The sequence below is a fragment of the Mesoplodon bidens genome (assembly GCF_964165515.1).
Source record: "Mesoplodon bidens genome assembly, chromosome: 10".
In the NCBI taxonomy this organism is placed as follows: Eukaryota; Metazoa; Chordata; class Mammalia; order Artiodactyla; family Ziphiidae; genus Mesoplodon; species Mesoplodon bidens.
This window is the reverse complement of record NC_138172.1, coordinates 68,002,827-68,023,108: the sequence shown is the minus strand read 5'-3', so window position 1 is coordinate 68,023,108 and position 20,282 is coordinate 68,002,827. Positions and strand designations below refer to the sequence as shown.

Genomic DNA, 20,282 nt, shown 5'->3' with positions numbered 1-20,282 from the left:
GCAGGCAGACTCTCAACCACTGCACCACCAGGGAAGCCCTAGGCCTTTTCTTTAAACAATGTTTTTTAATTTTCATGTACATTTCATTTACTTTTTTGTTAAATTTATTCCTAAGTATTTTATTCTTTTTGTTGCTATTGCAAAATACATTTTTAATGTCATTTTCAGATTGTTCATTGTTAGTGTATACAAATACATTTTTGTATATTGTTCTTATATTCGGCAGCCTTGCTGAAGTTGTATGTTAGCTTTCATAGTTTTTAGTGGCTTATTTAGGATTCTCCATATACAAAATCATGTCATCTGCTAATAGAGATTGTTTTTCTTCTTCTTCTCCAAAGTAGATGTCTTTTATTCCTTTTTCTTGACTAATTTTCCTGGCTGTAACCTCCAGTACAATCTTCAATAGAAGCGACAAGAGCAGACATCCTTATCTTGTTCCTGAGTACAGTCTTGTGAAGTAGGTATTTTTTTACAAATGAGGAGAAACCTGCCTCCTACCCTCTAATGAGGGGAAATGAGGCTCAGATCAGAAAATGGATATGCGGAGAACCCCCAGGCTACTCTAACCCAAGGGGGCTATAGGCTCCCACCATCTGCAGTCCAGGAGCTGTCACATCTCTGCCCTAACCTACCTTTCCTCCTTCCCCAACAACTCATCGTCCCCTTTGCTCCCCTGTTGTTCCTCTCTCCACCTAGCAAACTCCCCTGTTATTTCAAGACCCAGCCTCAGTGCCACCTATGGGAGGCCACACCTAGCTCCCCAAGCTGGACCAGGGCTGTCTCCCCTGTAGGCCCTGAGAGTGCAGGGGGACAGGGGGACACGCTTCTATCACAGACAGCCTTTCACGTAGGTCTGTCAATGCCTTATCGCATGCCAGCCTGCAACCCTCCACTGGCCCTTGGCGTCTGCAACAAGGGCTGCGTTTGATTGGTCTTGGTGTCCCCACCCTTGGCCAGTGGCCAAACCTCAGGCACCTGGCAGAGAGGAAGCCTCACCTCCCTGGGGTAGAGAGAATTACCGTTTCCATCGGCCTTATAGTCGTCAGGGAGCAGCTTGTCCTGGCGGTAGCCCAGCACAAAGGCCAGGAAGGAGAGGATGAGGGCATCTCCAATGCTGAGGATGGCCAGCATGAAGGCCCAGCGGATGGTGCAGTGGCCCAGTGTGTATTTGCCGGTCTGCTCCCCACACATGCGCCGTACCTCACTTGAGTCCCAACCATCTGGGTAGACCAGGCAGCCAATCATCAGGCCTGTGGCTGAGGGGGCAGGAGGGGTACAGATGGTGTCAAGCTGGGTGTGCTCGCCTGCTGCCTCCCACCTTGCACTGCTGTCATTGTGTCACCTCCCTTCTTATTAACAGCCTTGAGAGGCACGAGGGGCAGCTCCTGCCATCCTTCTTGTAGAACACGGGGGAGAAAACTGAGGCTCCACGAGCTAAAGCTACTTGCCCCTGGGGGACAGTGGTCAGGGGTGGAGGCTGAGAGCAGAGCTCCTCAGCCCTGGGAGGTTCTGCCACAGCACCAGGTGGTTCTACCAGGCCCTCAGCTGTACCCCTCACTTTGGACTTGACGAGGCGCCTGGCTTCAAAGTCCTCCCTAAATCTGGTCCCAGCCCAGAGAACTCATCACTCCTCAGATGTACATTTGCTCATACTCCAACATCTCTGAAATAAGTGTAATAACAAAGCTTTAGACTATAATTTGATTAGAAGTATTTTTCCTTTTTACCGCACATAGAATAATGGTGTGTCCCAACAACTCAGGTATCTTAGATTGAATGAATACAGGAAGTTTTCCAGCCCCATCTCTGGCTGCTTCCTTCATGAACCTTCCATTCAAGCAAACAGGTCTCCACACTATTACCCACTATGGAACAGTGCAGTTGTCCACACTTCCCTGAATGTGTTTAAAATGCTGATTCCCAGGTCAGGGTTGGGTTCAGGAATCCCTGTCTTTAAAAGCACTCTTTTGGGTGATTCAACAGGAAAAGCTGGGAAACACTAGGGAAGGCTGCCTGGATCTCAAGCCCAGCTCTTTACTAACTAGCTGTGTGACTCAGAGCAAGCTACTTAAGTTTTCTTGCCTCAGTTTCCTCATCTGTAAAATGGGAATAATAATAGTATCTACCTGTTTGGATTGCAGCGAGGTTACAATAAGTTTATATTGGAAAAGTGCTCAGAAGGTTGCCCGACACATAGTTGGCATTTCCTGAGTGATAGCTAGTATGCCACACTGTGCTTTCATTGATTTAGCGTTGACAGCCAAAAATTTCATCTTCCCCGCCTTCCCTCCACTACTCCCACACCCTCCCACCAAATTTCCACCCCAACTTAGCTGCCCAGACAGGTACATATTTCTGGGATGTGACTGGGGCAACCCAAGGACAACCACCAGGCAGGCAGGGGGTGCCTTCCTTCCCTTGTCTGTGCCACTTTCCCACCCCTGGCCCTCCTTTCACAGGCCTGGAGGCTCTTTAGTCCCAAAGCTGTGCCCTACCTGGGAGCCCCATGGAGAAGCACCTCGCAGGACCCAAAGTCACCAACCTGGGGCTCCGCTTGTTCTTGCAAGGAAGGTTAGCAGATCAAACAAAAGCACAACAAAGTGTAAAGATAAAGGATCCCCACCTCCCCACCTAAATGTATCAACCATCCTTGTTTTTTTCTAGGAGGAGCTCATTTACATACTTCTTTTATAGATTACAGAATACTTCATGTACCATTTTTCTCTTGACCCTTACCACAGTTCTGAGAAGTAGGCCATGTATTAATATCCCATCTTCAGATTAAAAGACTGAGGTCTCAGAAACCAAGTGAGCTGCCCAGTCATTTAGCGATGGCAGAGCCAAGACCTGCTATCATGGCTCCTGACTTTCTTGACTTCAAAGTTAATTCCCCCAGCCTCCCAGACTGACATCTCTCCAAAGAGCCGAATGTATTTAGTGGTGACATTTCAGACTTAGTGACAAACAGGAAGATCCTTAGGATGGAGGAGGGGGACCCTCCCAGAGCTCTTTGGTAAAACCTGTGCTCTTCCCCACTTGGTGTGTGACAAGTCCTCTGGTACCTGGCATGGCCCCCTTCTCCTCTATAGCACCTCCCTACAGGGGTTCAGAAAAGATCACAGGGTCTCCGACTTGGAAAAAGGTTGTTACTATGGGTGCCACAGCCCTCTAGGAGCACCCCACCCATCTACCTGGGCACAGTGGGGGTCTACCCCATTGTGGTGCCTCAGGGCTCTAAATAGAGGCCAGCAGGGTATTCTCAGGCAAGTTTACTTACCCTGACTTCCAGTCTCTCATCTGTAAAATAAGGATAATAATACCTGACTTGGAACAGGGTTATGAGGGTTAAGTGTGATCATGTATGGAAAGTGCTTACTGCAGTGTCTGGTACATGGTAAGTGGCCAATTAATGTTAGTTGTTGCTATTATTATTGGCATTGAAGTCAGATGGAAGCAACCTCGATGGATGTGGCTGTCAATAGAGCTGTTTACAAGTATTTCAGGTACATAGTAGGATTATACTTCCTCGCCTCTCTCCCTTGAAGTTAGGCAAGTTCATAAAAATTCCTTCAGCCAATAAAATGTGAGCAGAAATGCCGTGTGCTTTTCCAGGCCAGAGCATTTAACTGCTGATGGAGACTTTCCAGAGCTCCCTTTCCCTTCGCAATGATGACAGCCCGATGACAGCTGATGCTCCATCAGCCTGGGCTCTGGAGGAGCACAGTGAGAGCAGAGCCCTCCACTGATCCTCAGTGAGCGTGTACCATTATCAAGAAATAAACCTTTGTCATAAGCCACTAAGATTTGGGAGTTGTCTGTTACTGTGGCATCACCCCATCCATCCTGACTGATAAAGTTGTTTTGTGTTTTTCATGTTTACTGAGCACCTACTATGTGTCAGGCACCATGCAAGGTGTTTTACATGCATTATAACATCCCATCCTCGCAAGAACCCTGTGATGGGGGTACTGTTGCTACCTTCTACAGATGAGTTTAATAGAACTCAGACAAGCAAATTGCCCTACCTGTGTTTTTAGGATCTGGGACCACATTCTGCCTACACCTGGCATCCAGAAGCTCAATTAACCTTGTTAAGCTACAGCCCCACACTGCCCCATTCATCAGTCCTCTTCCCCTTCTCCTGCTCCCTTCCCTGGCCCCAGGCTTCTTGGCAAGGTTAAGCCAACTGGTTTAGGTTTCTTCAAATGGAGGAATCTCCCAGCTGCTGGCTGTGGGGCACACCTCCTCCTCACCCCTCCCTTTGGCTCATCTTCCCTTCCCCAGCACGGAAGAATGGAACATGACACCACCTTTGCTCTCCCCCAACGTAAATGTTTCATGGGATGGCACCTGGCCACCTCTGCTATCGGTGTCTTCAGCTCCATGACCCAGACAGGATCTGACTCAAATGGCCTGGTGACCCCTCCCCTACCCAGGCCCTCCCAGCACTGCCTGTTCAGCAAATGGCACCTGTTGCAGGAGGTTGGGGGAGTGGGACAGTGGAGAGAATGAGAGAGGGAGGGTTGTGTTTCCAGCATCCCATAGCTCTGATATGGAGGACCAGCTGGCAAGCGTGCCAGGGTTCATTCTACTACTCTTTGTCACAGAACTGCTAAATCTTCATTCTCCCTTCTTCCTCCCCACTGTTCACTGAGACGTACCTCATCCCTGCCCCAGCCTCTCCCTCATCATATAGAGGGAGTACAGAGAGAGGGAGATGGCAGGGGGACTGGGGAGGCAGCTCTGGAACCAGGTAAGTAGCCTGAGTACAAGATTCAGAGTCGAAGGTTCTGTCCCTCACTACCTGTGTGCTAAAAGACAAGTTACCGGCTAAGAGCCTCTTCTGTAAAACAGGAGGAAAACCCACCTCACCGTGGCATGATGAGGCTCCTCCAGATGATACATGTGAAAGTACTTTACAAATCATTACACTTATGTAAATGTGTGCCTCAATAGAAAATGTCTTTGGGGGCTTCCCTGGTGGCGCAGTGGTTGAGAGTCCACCTGCCAATGCAGGGGACACGGGTTCGTGCCCCGGTCCGGGAAGATCCCACATGCCGTGGAGCGGCTAGGCCCGTGAGCCATGGAGGCTGAGCCTGAGCGTCCAGAGCCTGTGCTCTGCAACAGGAGAGGCCACAACAGTGAGAGGCCCAAGTACCGCAAAAAAAAAAAAAAAAAAAAAAAAAAGTCTTTGGAATACAGCTAGTTCTTGGGACTCACTGCCTTTATTCTATTGCCTTCGTTGCCAGATGATCTGCTGTAGCCTTGGCTAAGTCTTATCTTCTCTCTCAGTCCCAGATTCCTCATCTATAGTTGGGGGGAGGATGCTATAGCTCTCTAGGGTCCCCTCCAACGCTGACAGTCTTGAGTCTACGTGTTTGGTTGTATGAGATTCTGATCCCTATTCCATTCTCCCTGTTAACACTGCTTCTCATTCTAACCAATGATGTCAAGATGATTTCACTCTAGACTTCAGTCCCTCACAAGGCTCCTGGACGTTTCCCTAGTATGGACAGTCTGTGTGTGGTCCTTGGAGGGACCAAGGGCTGCAGGACAAGGTCTTAGGCATCGCTTCCTGGGCTTAGAGGAGAGCAGGACCAGCTGGCCCAAGGACCCAGTGGCCTGCCTAGGGCCAGGAGCAGCAAAAGGGGGACAGGGAAGGCCTTGCCTCTGAGCACCACCAGTAGCCACCTACCCCACATAGTTCTAAAAGACCCTATTCCCCTCCCCCATCACAAAATATCACTTCCACTGGGTGCCTCAAATGCTCACACTTGCTGCATCAAGCATGGAATCCTATAATTAGGGAACAAAGACCTTCACTCTACCATAAGTGACTTGCTCCTGGACAAATCATTTCCCCTCTCTTGACCTCAGTTCCTCATCTACAAGAAGAGGAGGTTGAACAATTTGATCTCTAAGGCCTTTTTGGTTTCAGCCATCCTAAGACTCTCTAATTACTCTTCCAAGGCATCTGCAGAGCATTGAGTATGGTTGTGCTATAAAGGAGGAAAGCTGAGTAGGAGGCTCAGAGACTCCACAGAAAGTGGGATGGTGGGCCCCTGCCTGCCCTCCCGCTATCCCTCCGGCTATCCCTGCTCACCCGCAGCCAGCTGCATCCATGCGCAGATCTTGTAGACAGTGGCCGTGTTGCAGACAAAGAACAGGCTGAAGCAGATGATGGAGCCAATGATGAGGAACATGGCCAAGGCCACAAAGAACATGGCAGTCTTGAAGGCTCTAGAGGGGATGGAGGAGAAGTCCAGCGGGCCACCCTTGCAGATAAGCTCAGACGACAGCACGTTGCCCACGCAGTAGGAGAAAAGCCCAAAGTAGCCTGCCTGGGGTGTGTTGACACTGTCACCGATCCAGTAGGGCTGGATGAAGAGTGCCATGACCAGCACGGAGAAGCAGATGGTGAGTGTGCCCCACATCACACCTACAGCCCTCGAGTTCCTCACATAGTTGGTATGGTAGATCTTGGCTGCCTCCTGGGCAGGCAGCAACTTCACCATGGTGAGGGCACTGGGTCCTGGGCTGGGGAATTGTGGGCTGGAAGTGGCTTTGAGGATGGATGGAGGCCCAGAAGTGGGTCACCCCTCAGCCAGGTTTGGGGAGAAGGCAGAGGTCAGGGCACAAGGTAAGGCTCCCTCCAAGGTAGAAGAAAGAGGACTAATAGGACAGGGAAGATGACCTTGGCCTCTTCAGGGGAAGCTTGTCCAGGTGCCTGTGTCCCCTCTTGCTCTAGCCGGGCTGTCTCCTGCCTCCTACCTCCTCTCAAACCCGCCGTGGTCTCGGGCCTGCTGGCGCCGCCCTGCCCCGCCCCCAATGCCAGCTGAGAGCACCAGAGAGCTCCGCCCCCTTCGCGCGGCCCGGCTCCTCCTCCTCCCTCCCTCCTCCGAGAGCACTGCTTTCAGCACCGTGGCCAGCGCCTCGGGACTCTGGGCAGAGGACGGTGCAGAGAGGCCGACCTACCCACTGCACACCCCCGCCACTGGGAATCAAGGCCCCTCTTCACCCTCCTGAGCAGGGAAGGCAAGAATTGAAGGCGTGAGGCTGCGGTTGTCACATTCCTGTCGCTTGGTTTCCAGCGCAGTCCGTATCCCATCCCACCGCTCCCTGGCTCCCTACTCATCCTCCCGGAACCTCCAATCCCCCGGAGGCCAGCACCGCCTTCCGGGTCACTGGTTTCTCATCCCTATCATTCAATCGACAATTACTAAGAGCCTACTGTGTACTACGCCCTATGTTGGAGGATATCTTCCCTCAGCAAGAATCATAGAATAAAAAGGACAGGGCAGGGCCCCTGCTCTCAAGGACCGTGAGGTATTTACATATATGTAAATATATGTGTATTTGCAATGCAGACTGATAGGGTGGTAATAGAAGCTACAAGGTAAAGAACAGTTCTTATGAGCCTTCTCAGACCTTAACATATGCTTTTTGTTCAATACAATGTCTTTCTCCTCTTGTTTAGTTTTTTGTTGCCTATTTCTTTTTTTAAATTTAGTTTTTATTGAAGTATAGTTGATTTACAATGTTGTGTTAATTTCTGCTGTACAGCAAAGTGACCCGGTTATACACATATACACATTCTTTTTTAAATTCTTTTCCATTATGGTTTATCCCAGGACATTGAATATAGTTCCCTGTGCTATACAGTAGGACCTTGTTGTTGATCCATTCTATATGTAATAGTTTGCATCTACTAACCCAGACTCCCAGTCTGTCCCTCCCTCACCGCCCCTGCATATTTCCTTTTTTCCCCTCTTTTTCAAAATATCTATATTTTTCCTGAATTTATAGGTAAATACATGATTAGTATATAGAAAAATTCAAGAAAGTTACATAAAAGAATAAAAATCACTCATAACCCCAAACTGGAAGCTTTAGGCAGGTCTGGATTTGAGTCAGCCACTTGTTAGCTAAGGATGTAACTTTCCCAAGCCTCAGTTTATTCATCTATAAGATGGGGATGATAATAGTATCTATCACATAACAGTTAGGTAAAATAACATATGTAAAATGTTTAGCCCAGGGCCTCACATATAAAAGTGCTCAGAAATGTTTATTATTATTATTACTATTACTATTGTTATTATTATTACCTCTGTTAACATATTGGTGTATTTCCCTCCTCCTGGACATACTGCTTTACACAGTTAGATAATAATGTATACGTATTTAGCATCCAATTTTTTTCTCACATTACTAGTTTTTCAAAAACATGATTTTAGTCTTTATGTAATAATTGTTTAATTATTCCCCCCTTTGGGGTATTTTGACAGTTTCCAATTTTTTCACTATTAAAAAGAACCTTGCGGGCTTCCCTGGTGGCGCAGTGGTTGAGAGTCCGCCTGCCGATGCAGGGGACACGGGTTCGTGCCCCGGTCTGGGAAGATCCCACATGCCGTGGAGCGGTTGGGCCCGTGAGCCATGGCCGCTGAGCTTGCGCGTCCGGAGCCTGTGCTCCGCAACGGGAGAGGCCGCAACAGTGAGAGGCCCGCATACAGCAAAAAAAAAAAAAAAAAAAAAAAAAAAGAACCTTGCATTAAATATATTTGTGCTGTTACCTATGTTTCCTCTTCCTCCTAAATCTCTGGTTTTGTGACCAGTCTTCGCCATCAGACTGGAAGTTCATCAAGGCATGGCCTGTGTCTCCACCATCAGACTGGGAGCTTCCCCAGAGCAGGGGTTGTATGTTCCCCCATTCAGAAAAGGCCCTAACCTGGGGCCAAGCTCTTAGGAGCTGATGGACATTCTTTGTTTGGCCTGACCAGCAGAACTTCCCCTGCCTCTGAGAGAAGCCTCTCTTGCTTTCTGAGGTTCTGGTGGGATAGCCAATCACAGGGCACACAGACCCTAGAGACAGGTCTGGGTGTGACCCAAGCTAGGCCATCAGTCTCTCCCTAGGGAATCTGAATTGGTGGTGGATTGACATGAGGAAAAAAAGGTATTGTTTAGTCAGGCCTTGGCAACATCCTCAAGAGATAATCCATAAACTCCTGCTACTGGGAGCTTCAGAGCCACCTTGATTCCTGCTCCACCCAAGACAGGTGGCTCTGTTCCATCTTCAGCTCTGTGACTCACCCACTATCTTTCCATTTCCTTCTTTTTTGCTTTCATTAGCTAGAGTAGGTTTTCGCTATTGGCATCAAAGAGTCCTAACCTGGGAAATTCCCTGGTGGTCCAGTGGTTAGGACTCAGCACTTTCACTGCAAGGGCACGGGTTCAATCTCTGGTCAGAGAACTAAGATCCTGCAAGCTGTGAGCCTGAAAAAAAAAAAAAAAAAAGAACCCTAACCTGATCCAAATATTAGCACCAGAAAGAGGGTTTCAGGCCCAGGCTTCAGACAAAGGGCTTTGATATTCCTGTTTATGTCTGGAGTTGGGAAAACTGCAGCCCATGATACAGAGAGGAGAAACAGCTAATCAAATTATCAGCTGCAAACAATAGGGATCATGTGCCCTCTGAAGGTCAAGTTCTGGGGAACTGAGTAGCTTTGGCCACAGACAGATTTAAAGGTAATGAAGAAATCAGGAACACAGAGTAGGGTGACTGCTTATAAAGGCAATGAATAATGTCAAACAAGACAAGCCCAGTTGTCTAGATTATTGATTCAAGGAATAAAATGAATTGCAATATCTTTATGTGCAATGGCTTGAAGAATTCATTAAGTCTTGTTGCTAGAGGGCATAGGACCCTTAAAATAAGATTCAGGTGTATGAAAGGACTGAACTGCAAGGCCTTTAACCCATCCCATGCTCCTGAATGGTTAGACCAGGTCACCTCAGGAACTGGTAGAATCCTCACCTTGGCCCCCTGACCCTTGAGCTAAAGGGTAATATACTAGGAAGAGCTAAGCCAATGTCCCTGATGCTCCCTCTCACTCTCCAAATAATAAAACAGTATTATGTCCCCATGGGAGCTGTAGAAATCAGTCACTATCATTGACTGGAAAGGTGCAGGAGTGGTGGCTCCTGTCTCTGGTGGACATTTGTTACATTGTTTTTGGTTTTGGCTGACCAGCTTCCTAACCTCCTTCCTATGTGCAGGTGATACCCTGCTGTGTGGGTCCTGCGGGGAGATGTTGAGCCTCTTCTCTCACTGTGGAATTGAAGCCCCTTCCTTGGCCTGCTCTAGAGAGAGCATGCTGGCACCAGGTAACGATGGATTGCTATGGCATGACATCCCACCCTCCATGAGAAGGTCCTGAGGACAGCAGGGAAGGGAAATATTCATGGAGGGTAGAACTTCAAGTGCTGTTAACTATCTATCCCCAAAAGATCTATCAATACATCCTAATCCCCAGAACCTATGAATGTTACATTATTTGGAAAAGGGTTCTTTGTAGATATAATTAAATTGAGGATTTTGAGATAAGGAGATCCTACCACATTATCTGGGGGAGGTTCCTAAATCCAATGACAAGTGTCCTTCTAAGAGACACAGACAAGAAGACAAAGAAGAAAAGGCAACATGCCTATGGAGGCAGGGACCAGAATGATGCAGCCACAGCCAAGGAAGCTGGCAACCACCAGAAGCTAGAAGGGGTGGGGAATGGATCCTTCCCTAGAGCCTCTGTAGGGAGTGCAGCCCTGCTGACACCTTGATTTCGACTTCTGACCTCCAGAATTATAAGTGAACAAATTTGTTGTTTTAAGCCACCTAGTTTGTAATAATTTGTTATGGCACCTCAGGAAATGTACCAACTCTCCGGTAAGGGGAGATGACCTAAGGTACAGATGAACACCACTTTGTGGGCAGCAGATAATAGACCAATCATATGGTCATTATCTTAGAGTAAGTTTGGAGAGTTAAATAAAAGTTTGGGGAAAGGGAGCCTTCAGAATAGGGGCAAAAACTAGAGAGTATTTGGGTTCAATGAGAATGTACTCCAGAGGCCTGCTACTACAGAGTCCTTTAACATCAGTTAAACAGGATGATTCACTCTGTGAATGCTAGCCAGCCTCCTTCCTCAGCACCCCCATTCCAATCCCACCGTGCACTGGCTCAAAGACCCCTAACAATGTGTCCACGGTGGGACAGATGGAGACTGTGGATGAATCTTCCATCAAAGCCAATACAGCCAGTCACTTCTGGCCCCCAACAATATCAACAAACTTTGAGCTCCTGGTATGACATCTATAACTCTCAAAACTCAATAATAAGAAAACAAACAACCCAATTAAAGATTGGATGGCAAAAGATTCACACAAATACTTCTTTCAAAGAAGATATATGGATGGAAATTAAGCACATGAAAAAACACTCAACATCATTAGTCAGTAGGCAAATGCAAATTAAACCACGCATACCATTATACACCAGTGAGAAAGGCTCAATTAAAAACAAAACCCCCCAAAACTGACAATGTCAAGTACTGGCAAGGATGTGGAGCAACTGGAACTTTTGTATGTTGCTGGTGGGAATGCATATTTGTTCAGCCACTTTGGAAAACAGTTTGACATCTCTTAGAAATGGGAACAAACATTTCCCATGAGACTCAGCCGTTTCACTCCTGGGTATTTGTCTCAGAGAAATGAAAACTTGTGTTCACACACACAAAAAAACATGAATATGTGTAGCAGCTTTATCCATAATTGCCCAAAACTTTTCAGAAATAAACCAAATGTCTTTCAGGTGGGAAATGACAATGGACTACTTCCAGACAATGGACTTCCACCCAGACAATGGACTACTATTCAGCAATAAAAAGTAAGTAGCTACTGAAACCTGCAACAGCATGCCTGAATCTCAAAGGTGTTAAGTAAAAGAAGCGAGACACCACCCCCCAAGAGAAATATATACAAACTGTGTGATTTCATCTATATTACATATAGAAAAGGCAAAACTACAGGGAAATAAAAGAGATTTGTGGTTGCCAGGATCTGGTGGTGGGGTTGATTATAAAGGAATCATACAAGGGAACCTTTTTTTAGGTGATAGAAGTGTTCTGTATCTTGGTTGGGGTGTTGTTTCCATGATGTATGCGTTTATCAAAACTCATGGAACTATATACTATAAAGGGTGGATTTTCTGTGTCAATTATACTTTAATTTTTTTAAAAAGGGGGTTACTCATGTTGGTAGGGTACCAAATCCTGACTGTCCAGGGGAGAGAGTGTGCTGTTACACAAAGGGAACGGAGAGGTATGCGTAGAACATATGCATGGGCTGCCTCCTATTACTGCCATGTCCAGTATAAAAAATTAATGGAAGGAAGAAACAAATTAATGAAGGCTTCAGTAACCCAACACAGGGGCAGGCCCATCAAGGGCCCAGATATCTCATGGCTAGAAGGTCTGGGTCACTGTACAGCATAAAGAACCCTGATCAGTGGAGATGCTGGCTGAGAGCAAAAGGAACAGGATGGGAGATGGAGGATGAAAGTCACAAGCACTGTCTACAGCCACGTGGTGCCTGAAGAAAGGAGGACTCTAGAGACTTCCCTGGCGGTCCAGTGATTAAGACTCCATGCTTCCACTGCAGGGGGCACGGGTTCCATCCCTGGTTGGGGAACTAAGATACCGCATGCCGTGCTGTGCAGCCAACAATTAAAAAAAAAAAAAAAAGGAGGACTCTAGTGTCTACCCAGATTTTCAATTTTGATGTGTCATGTATATATTTATATACCCTACTAAGTCTCTCTTCTTTGATGATGGCTAACTTTAATATTTAGTCCCTGAACTGTAGAATATTGAGATGTGATTGTGACCAAACTAAAAGAGGGGTGACATAACACAGACGTCCTGGACCTAGCGCTGGAGTAATGACTGATGACACATTGGGCCGTCTCCCTAGCTTTTTTCAGAGGATGGTTATGATGTGTTTGAAGGGAACACTAGCAAGGTGTGAGGATTATAAATATGGGAAGAAAAGAGTTCATGTGTTTGTTGACCAGTGAAGGGAGGGGCCGTGCTAAGAGAACAGAGCAGAAATTTCAGCAGGACCAGAAGACTGAGGTAGGACAAGGGACATCTTCACAACAGCCATTGAGGGCCCAGAGGATCAAAAGGACCCTTTCCCCTAATTCCTGAAGCCACATAAGCTTCACTCCACACTCAGTCCAGTCTTGGTCAGGAGAATGGGGTGGTGAGGGGAACCCTAAAGGCTGAGTATTGAATTAAAGACTGGTAACCTGAAAGTCACTGAATGTCTCATTTCCTACCCTCACTTAAATAAAATGGAGACTGGATGGTCAATGTAAATTTAAAAGCTAAACTGATTGCACATCCCAGTTATAATTTGAGCCTGCTTCTTGGGAAAGAAAGATTAACTATGAACTAGGCAGCCACGAGTGTCTATTGTTCTTGTTTGCCCAAAATCCTTCCCCTTTCTTTGGTAACAAAAACTCACTCTCTATTTGGAGAACTGCCCCTCCCCTTTCCATCCCCCTCAGGGCTCTGCCCAGTGCCGATCATGAGTAGGGGTCTGGAGGACCCAAACTAAGTCAACCTGAGTCTCTTGATTGGGAATTTGAATCTTGAGTGGATTCCCTGTCTGCTCCCCAAGCTGACTCCAGGGCTGTCGCACATATGACCTTGATCCAGAGCTGTGAGCCCCTTCCCAGAACTGCGATGTCTGTGTTTGTGGCTTATGTAAAGGGAATGTGTTATAGGGGAGTTTCAGGTCCCATAAGGGCAAGAATGCAGCAGCCATGGGAAGGGGGTGTGTGTCTGTGTGAGTGTGTGTGTGTGTGTGTGTGTGCAAGTATGTGTAACCAGGACCTGGAAATCCATCAGCAAGTCAGGGCACAGCTGACGCTGTTTCTTCCCAAATGATGAATCCATTCTTCCTCCCCTCTGCAGTCCAGCTTTCTCCGTGTCTTTATCAGCACGTCAGAAAACTGCCTTCCTGGGCTTCCCTAGTTCCATGCTTCAGATCAGCTTGAAGGCCAGCTGGTGGGCACAAACCTACATCCCAGGAGAGCGCCTTGGGTCAGATGTCCATTCCTTGTCTAGTCCGTCCAGTGGTGGGGTGCAAAGACAGTCTCATTTACTAAGATGGCTTCCAGAGGCCTGTCCTTGTGTGTCTGGGGTGGATCTTGGCGAACGAAGACTGGGTGACACCCAAGAGGAGTTTGCCACATCTCTGGGTCTACAGCCACTGTGGCCCAACCCCACTGACCAGGAGGCATGACAACACCCATCCCCACCATCCCAGTTGGTAGGACTTGACCAGGGAGAATTTTGCCCCCTTTTATTTGTTTGTTTGTTTGTTTGTTTTGGCCGTGCCACGTGGCTTGCGGGATCTTAGTACCCAGACCAGGGATGGAACCCATCCCCCCTGCTGTGGAAGCGTGGAGCCTTAACCACTGGACCGCCAGGGAAGTCCCTGTTTGTTTTTTAATTGAGGTGCAGTATCTACATTACATACAGTAAAATATGTTCTTTTTTGAGGGGGGAAAACCCAAAGCAAAATACTCTTTACATTGGAGAAAGGGTGGTTAGACCGTATGAGGTTTTGGTCCAAAAAGTCCTTAATTACTTCTTGCTTACATTTTGGAAGCACAAACATTGCCAAAGTTCTCTTTGCTATATTCTTCATTTGTAATGGAAAAGTCTCCATTCTTTCTCCTCTGGGAAGGTGGCCATGAGCTGCTGGCAATACTAGGACTGATGCAGTTTCATAGCTTCAATCTCAGATAGAAACAGCTCCTCGGTTCCAGTTTCTTCCCAGGCTCCCTAGTCTTGACTTGTGAGAAGGGAACAGAAGGGTGGGGAGAGAAGGAGGGGTCAGGATGAGCTCATGGGGAAAAGTGGTTTTAAACACTGAGTTCCATAAAAATAAGAGAAGATAGTGTTCCTTTAATCAATGACATTTCCATGTCTCCAGAATTGGGTGGGTTTCTCTCATTTTGAGGGTCTCCTGGCTGGTTCCTCCAGCTGCTCCTCTCTACGCCACCCTCAGTGCTGTAAGGGGGAGTGACAGGGGGTGGCTACACGGGCTGAGCACCTACTATGTGCCAGGCACTTCTATGGGGTTTCACATACACTGTCTTACTCAATCCTCATTTTACTAAGAGCTATCAACCTCTTTGCCTCGATAAAAAAACTGAGGCTTGGGCTTCCCTGGTGGCACAGTGGTTGAGAGTCCGCCTGCCGATGCAGGGGACACGGGTTCATGCCCTGGTCCGGGAAGATCCCACATGCCGTGGAGCGGCTGGGTCCGTCAGCCATGGCAGCTGAGCCTGCGCGTCCGGAGCCTGTACTCCGCAACGGGAGAGGCCACAACAGTGAGAGGCCTGAGTACCGCAAAAAAAAAAAAAAAAAAAAAAAAAAACTGAGGCTCACGGAGATTACAAATTTAAATAACTTGTCCAAGGTCATGTAGCTAGTTATGGTGAGTTTTGAAGCCAGGATAAAGGCAACCCAGTCTGGGGCCTCCCCAGCAGGGCCGTCTTCCACCTCTGGGTTGGGGAAGGGGTGCTTTGCTACAATGAACAGTCCTTCAGGGAAAACTGCTCTGGTCCCACACCTGAGCACACTCAGGCAGCTGTGCCCTTCCCAGCCTTCAGCCCAGGCCGTCAGAGGCTCACGAGACCCTCCTCATCCTCAGCCAGGACTAACGACTGCTCAGGCTCACACGTGGCCTGGGGTAGGGGACAGGGTGAGTGGAGCCTTAACTAAAGTGGTGAGTCTTTAATGCTGGAATTGCACATGTTAAATGAAGTGGAAAGGAACGGGAGAGAGTCGCTGGAGAAGGACTTCCTAAGGGCCCCTAAATCACTCCTGCAGGCACCCCCGGTGGGAGGGCGGTACACCTGGAGTGAGAACACACACCCCTCGGCCAGGGGTCGCAGGGCTGGTCAGCCCAGGGCCCCGGCCCTGCCTGAAAATCTCCGAGGGGGCCTGGGAAGGTTGAGGGTGGGGAAACTGGGCCCCCTCCTCACACGAGCCTGATACTGCCACATACCTGGGTTTGGGTGAGGTCAAAAGCAGGGCCCAGACTGGGGTGAGGCAAGAGAGGTGTCTAAGACGCAAAATTTAAGGACGTGCTCACACTCTAGGTGTCTCACTTGCCTCACCCTAGTCCCAGCCCTTCCACAGAGCTCAGGGTGCCAGAGGTGAATACAGCAGTGATGGCAGCTAATGTGTACTGCTCACATGCGAGCCCTGTCCCAGGCTATGTGTGTTATGTATACAACATATGTTAATTCACTCAACTTTCACACCTCTTATCCGTTGACAGGTAAGGGGACAGATTCAGAACAGATAACTTGCCCAGCTAATAACTCGTACAGGTAAAAGTGTCCCAGAGTTCCCACTCTTAAAATGCTGCCGTATCAGCACCCACTGCCCAACACATGCACACGCACGCACACACACACACACAAAAAAAAAAAGGCACCAGGTGCCAGGTGGTGCCCAGCTACCTTATCAGGACCCACCCCAGCAGATTGGCCACAGCTGGGTCTCTGCCCACGGCAGGCCCTGCGGGACTGGGAAGGTGGGTCACGTGTGGATGAGGCCCCTTTTATAGCCCCACCAACACCTCTGGCTCTGTCTTTTGCCACCTGACCTGAGCTGCCGGCCACTATCTACGCCAGCTGTGCCCACTCATCATGGAGAAGGTCCTCGTCCTCCTGCTCCTCGCCCTCGCAGTAGCCTATGCGGTCCCCGACCCCCGGGGAATCATTATCAACCTGGTAAGAGGGTCTTCAGGGCAGGAGTCATCTGAACCCCGAGGTGGGAATTCTTTTTAAGCTTGGATCTTGACCTCTGGGTGGGTCAAGTTGTCCCCACATGGGGCTACCCAAGGGCTGGGAGGTAAGGCGTCTCTTCCTTTACTGCCCATTCCTGTCCCACGCCCCTTCCCCAGGGGCCCCAGAGAAGGCTGATCAGCATGGAGCATGCTCAGAGCAGCGGTTCAACCTGGCTGAGGGCACTTTATAAAAATCCAGAGCGGAATTCCCTTGCAGTCCAGTGGTTAGGACTCAGCGCTTTCACTGCCACGGTTCAATCCCTGGTCGGGGAACTAAGATCCTGCAAGCCATGGCGCAGCCAAAAAAAAAAAAAAAAAAAAAAATCCAGAGCCCTGGGCTCCTGCCCCGGAAACTCTGGCTCAGGAGGTTCAGTAGTTTAAAAAGCTTCCCCAGTGATTCTAACTTCTGACCTAGCCTGACCAGACCAGCTCCAAATGCCTCAGGAATACTTCCTTATTTAGTCCTCATAAGAGCCACATGAGATAGGTACTATTCTGATCAACCCCACTTCCAAATGGAAAGCTGACACAGGGGAAGGTTCAGTCACCTGCCTGAGGTCACACAGCTGGAAAGCCTTGAGCAGGGGTTGGCGCCCGGGCTGGCAGGCTCCAGAGCCAGGCTCTCACCACTGCCCACGCTGCCTCTCCACCAAGGGCACAATTGAGAAAGCCCTTTGGGTTAAGAACTCAGTTCACAGGTTCTTAACTCAGGGCCATGCATGGACTCGGAGGGTCCGGGATGCCCCTGAGATTATTTGTAAGAGTCTGTGGGGGGAGGGAGGGAGGGAGGAGTTTTCCAGGGAGAGAGGGTCCTCAACCTTCACAGGCTCCTCGAGGGACTGGGGGACCCAGAGAGGTTTGGAGACCCTGCTTGTGGGCCACAAGTGGCCATTCCAGATGGGAACTCTGAGGCATAGGGTGGACCAGTGACTTGCCCAGGGTCACCCAGGGAGTTGGTAGCACAGCCAGTCCTAGAAGCCAGGTGTCCTGTCCCCCGCCTGGGGCTGCTTCTCCGGCACCACACTGCCCGCTTCTCACGTGGGTGGATGGGGGGTCGGGGTGGGAGGAGAGGCTGCCAGCCCCAGGGGCTGGATTCCTTCACACATGCCTCCCCCAACCGGGTAGTGTGTGGCGAGGTGGGGCTCTGGGTGGAGAAGGGATTAAACGGAGGGGGGCCTGGGCTGACGGGCTGCCCCTGGCAGGAAGAGGGCGAACTCTGCCTGAACAGTGTCCAGTGCAAGAGCAAGTGCTGCCACCGCGATTCCGGCCTGAGCCTGTCCCGCTGCGCACCCAAGGCCAGAGAGAGCAGCGAGTGCTCCGCCTTTGTGAGTGCGGAGTGCCGGGGGCGGGGTGGCGACGGGGAGGACAGCTCCGAGGTGGAGGGCCCTCGAGGCTTGGGGGGCGGGGGCGGGGGGGATCAGGGAGGGGGCTCCATATGGACACGGAACGTTGAGGAGATGAGAGGGAGGTCAGCAGGCTTCAAAGCCCTTTCCCATCCCATCACCTCTCTTGACCCTCACCACGGACCAGTGAGATGGGTGGGGCAGCCATCTGTTATCCCTGTTTCATGGTTGGGTACCTAGAGGCTTCCCAGAGAGAGCACGTTAGTAAGAGCAAGTGAGCCACACGGCAGAGACCAGAACTCAAGTCCTCCAGGCCCACAGCGCCCCCTGGGGAGGCAGTCAGGAGAAGCACCATCTGAAAAGACAGACGAGTCAGGCAGGGCAGACGATGCCCAAAGTGGCTCCCACAGCCTGTGACTCCACTGGCTCCTTGTCTCTGCAGACCCTCTATGGGACTTACTACAAGTGTCCCTGTGAGCATGGTCTGACCTGTGAGGTGGACAAGACCATCGTGGGCTCCATCACCAACACCAACTTTGGCGTCTGCCTCGATGCTGGCAGCTCCAGAAAGTGAGGACACTCACCCAGGCTGGCACGTAACAGGGCACTCGTCCTCCACCACCTCTCCCTGGCTGGCCGCCCCTAGACCAGCACCTCCATCTTCTAATTGGATCCTTGGCAATTAAAGCCCCTCTTGCAAACCTTCCCCAGGCTCCTGGATGTTCTTGCTGAATCAGCGTCTTCCTTGATGTTACGTCAAGCTTTTCGCCCCATCAGGGCAGATGTCCTCCGAGCAGGAGGAATGGGTCTGGGGCCAGGCAGGATGAGGCTGACAGACTGGAGACAAGGTTGTGCAACAGGCCCAGCCAGGCTGGGAATGTTTCCATTTTTTCTTCTTTTTTAAAAAATTTATTTAATTTATTTTAGTTTGGGCTGCGTTGGGTCTTTGTTGCTGCATGAGGGCTTTCTCTAGTTGTGGCGAGCGGGGGCTACTCTCCGTTACGGTGCGTGGGCTTCTCATTGCGGTGGCTTCTTATTGAGGAGCACGGGCTCTAGGTGCGTGGGCTTCAGTAGTTGTGGCACGCAGGCTCAGTAGTTGTGGCTCGTGGGTTCCAGAGCACAGGCTCAGTAGTTGTGGTGCACGGGCTTAGTTGCTCCACAGCCTCTTCCCGGACCAGGGCTCGAAGCCGAGTCCCCTGCATTGGCAGGCGGATTCTTAACCACTGCACCACCAGGGAAGACCTATGTTTCCATTTCTGAGGAACAATCACACCTCCCTGGGAGGCCCTCATTGCCCCTCAAGTTCTCAAGCAGATAGGCGCACACACACACACATCTCTGGTGGGGAGTTATAATGGCCCAAATTCTTTGCCCTGCATCAAAACTTACCAGTCCCCTCTCCTGGGCTCTCTCCTCTTTTCTGGGCCAAACTTTCAGATGTGACAGCTAGCTGATACAATCTGTGTGTTAAGGGGTCAGACCACAAACAATTGCTATAAGCTTACTCTGTGCTAGCAAATTCTCACAATGACCTTGGGAAGGAGAATTCATTGCCTCCACTTTATAGATAAAAGAAACTAAGGATCAGAGAGGTTAAGTAACTTGCCCAATGTCATGTAATTAGAAAAAGTTGCCACTAAACCCATCCAACTCCACCTCCAACGCTTTCTACAATTCCCTGTTCTTTCCCAATTATGCATACTAAGACAGGTGGGTGGAATTGTAAGGAATTTCGTTTTGACTTAATATAAAAATTTTATACTCCCTGGAGCCATCAAACCTGGGTTTCCTTAGGCAGTCCTGAGGTGCCGGTCACTGAGATGTGCAAGTGGAGGGTCACTGACCCCTCAGTGGGGATGCTGGAGAGGAGATTCACATAAATGAGGGAGAGTGATAATGAAATTGAGATGCTCTCCCAGCCCCAGGATTCTGTAGTTCTGGGATAATGAATCCTTAGAGTAACCATTAGGTGTATGAGTTAAGACTGGATTCAGCTGTAAGTAACAACAACAACAACAAAAACCCAAGTAATTACGACTTAAACAAAGGGGGCATATGTTGGGTTGGCCAAAAATTAATTCTGGGTTTTCCATAACATCTTACAGAAAAAAATCCGAACGCACTTTTTGGCCAACCCAATATTTCTCAGGCATGAAGAAGTCTAGAGATGGAAGTGCTGGCATTTGTTTGGGTGCTGGCAGACCTGCAGTTCTCTTCACCTCCTCTCAG

General features: G+C 49.3%; 2 protein-coding genes across 2 annotated transcripts; one reads left to right on the top strand and one right to left on the bottom strand.

Moving 5' to 3' along the window:
* Positions 1-867: 867 nt before the first annotated feature.
* On the bottom strand, positions 868-6,518 carry LHFPL5 (LHFPL tetraspan subfamily member 5; the record flags this gene model as incomplete). The annotated part of the gene is made up of 2 exons (XM_081247376.1): positions 868-1,259; positions 6,107-6,518. The coding sequence occupies 2 exons, from the start codon at positions 6,516-6,518 to the stop codon at positions 868-870; spliced, it is 804 nt and encodes a 267-aa protein (XP_081103502.1).
* Positions 6,519-16,570: 10,052 nt separating this feature from the next.
* On the top strand, positions 16,571-18,627 carry CLPS (colipase; the record flags this gene model as incomplete). Its single annotated transcript, XM_081247035.1, has 3 exons — positions 16,571-16,654; positions 17,913-18,035; positions 18,496-18,627. 3 exons carry the CDS (start codon positions 16,571-16,573, stop codon positions 18,625-18,627), a joined length of 339 nt encoding a protein of 112 aa, XP_081103161.1.
* Between the last annotated feature and the right edge of the window lie 1,655 nt (positions 18,628-20,282).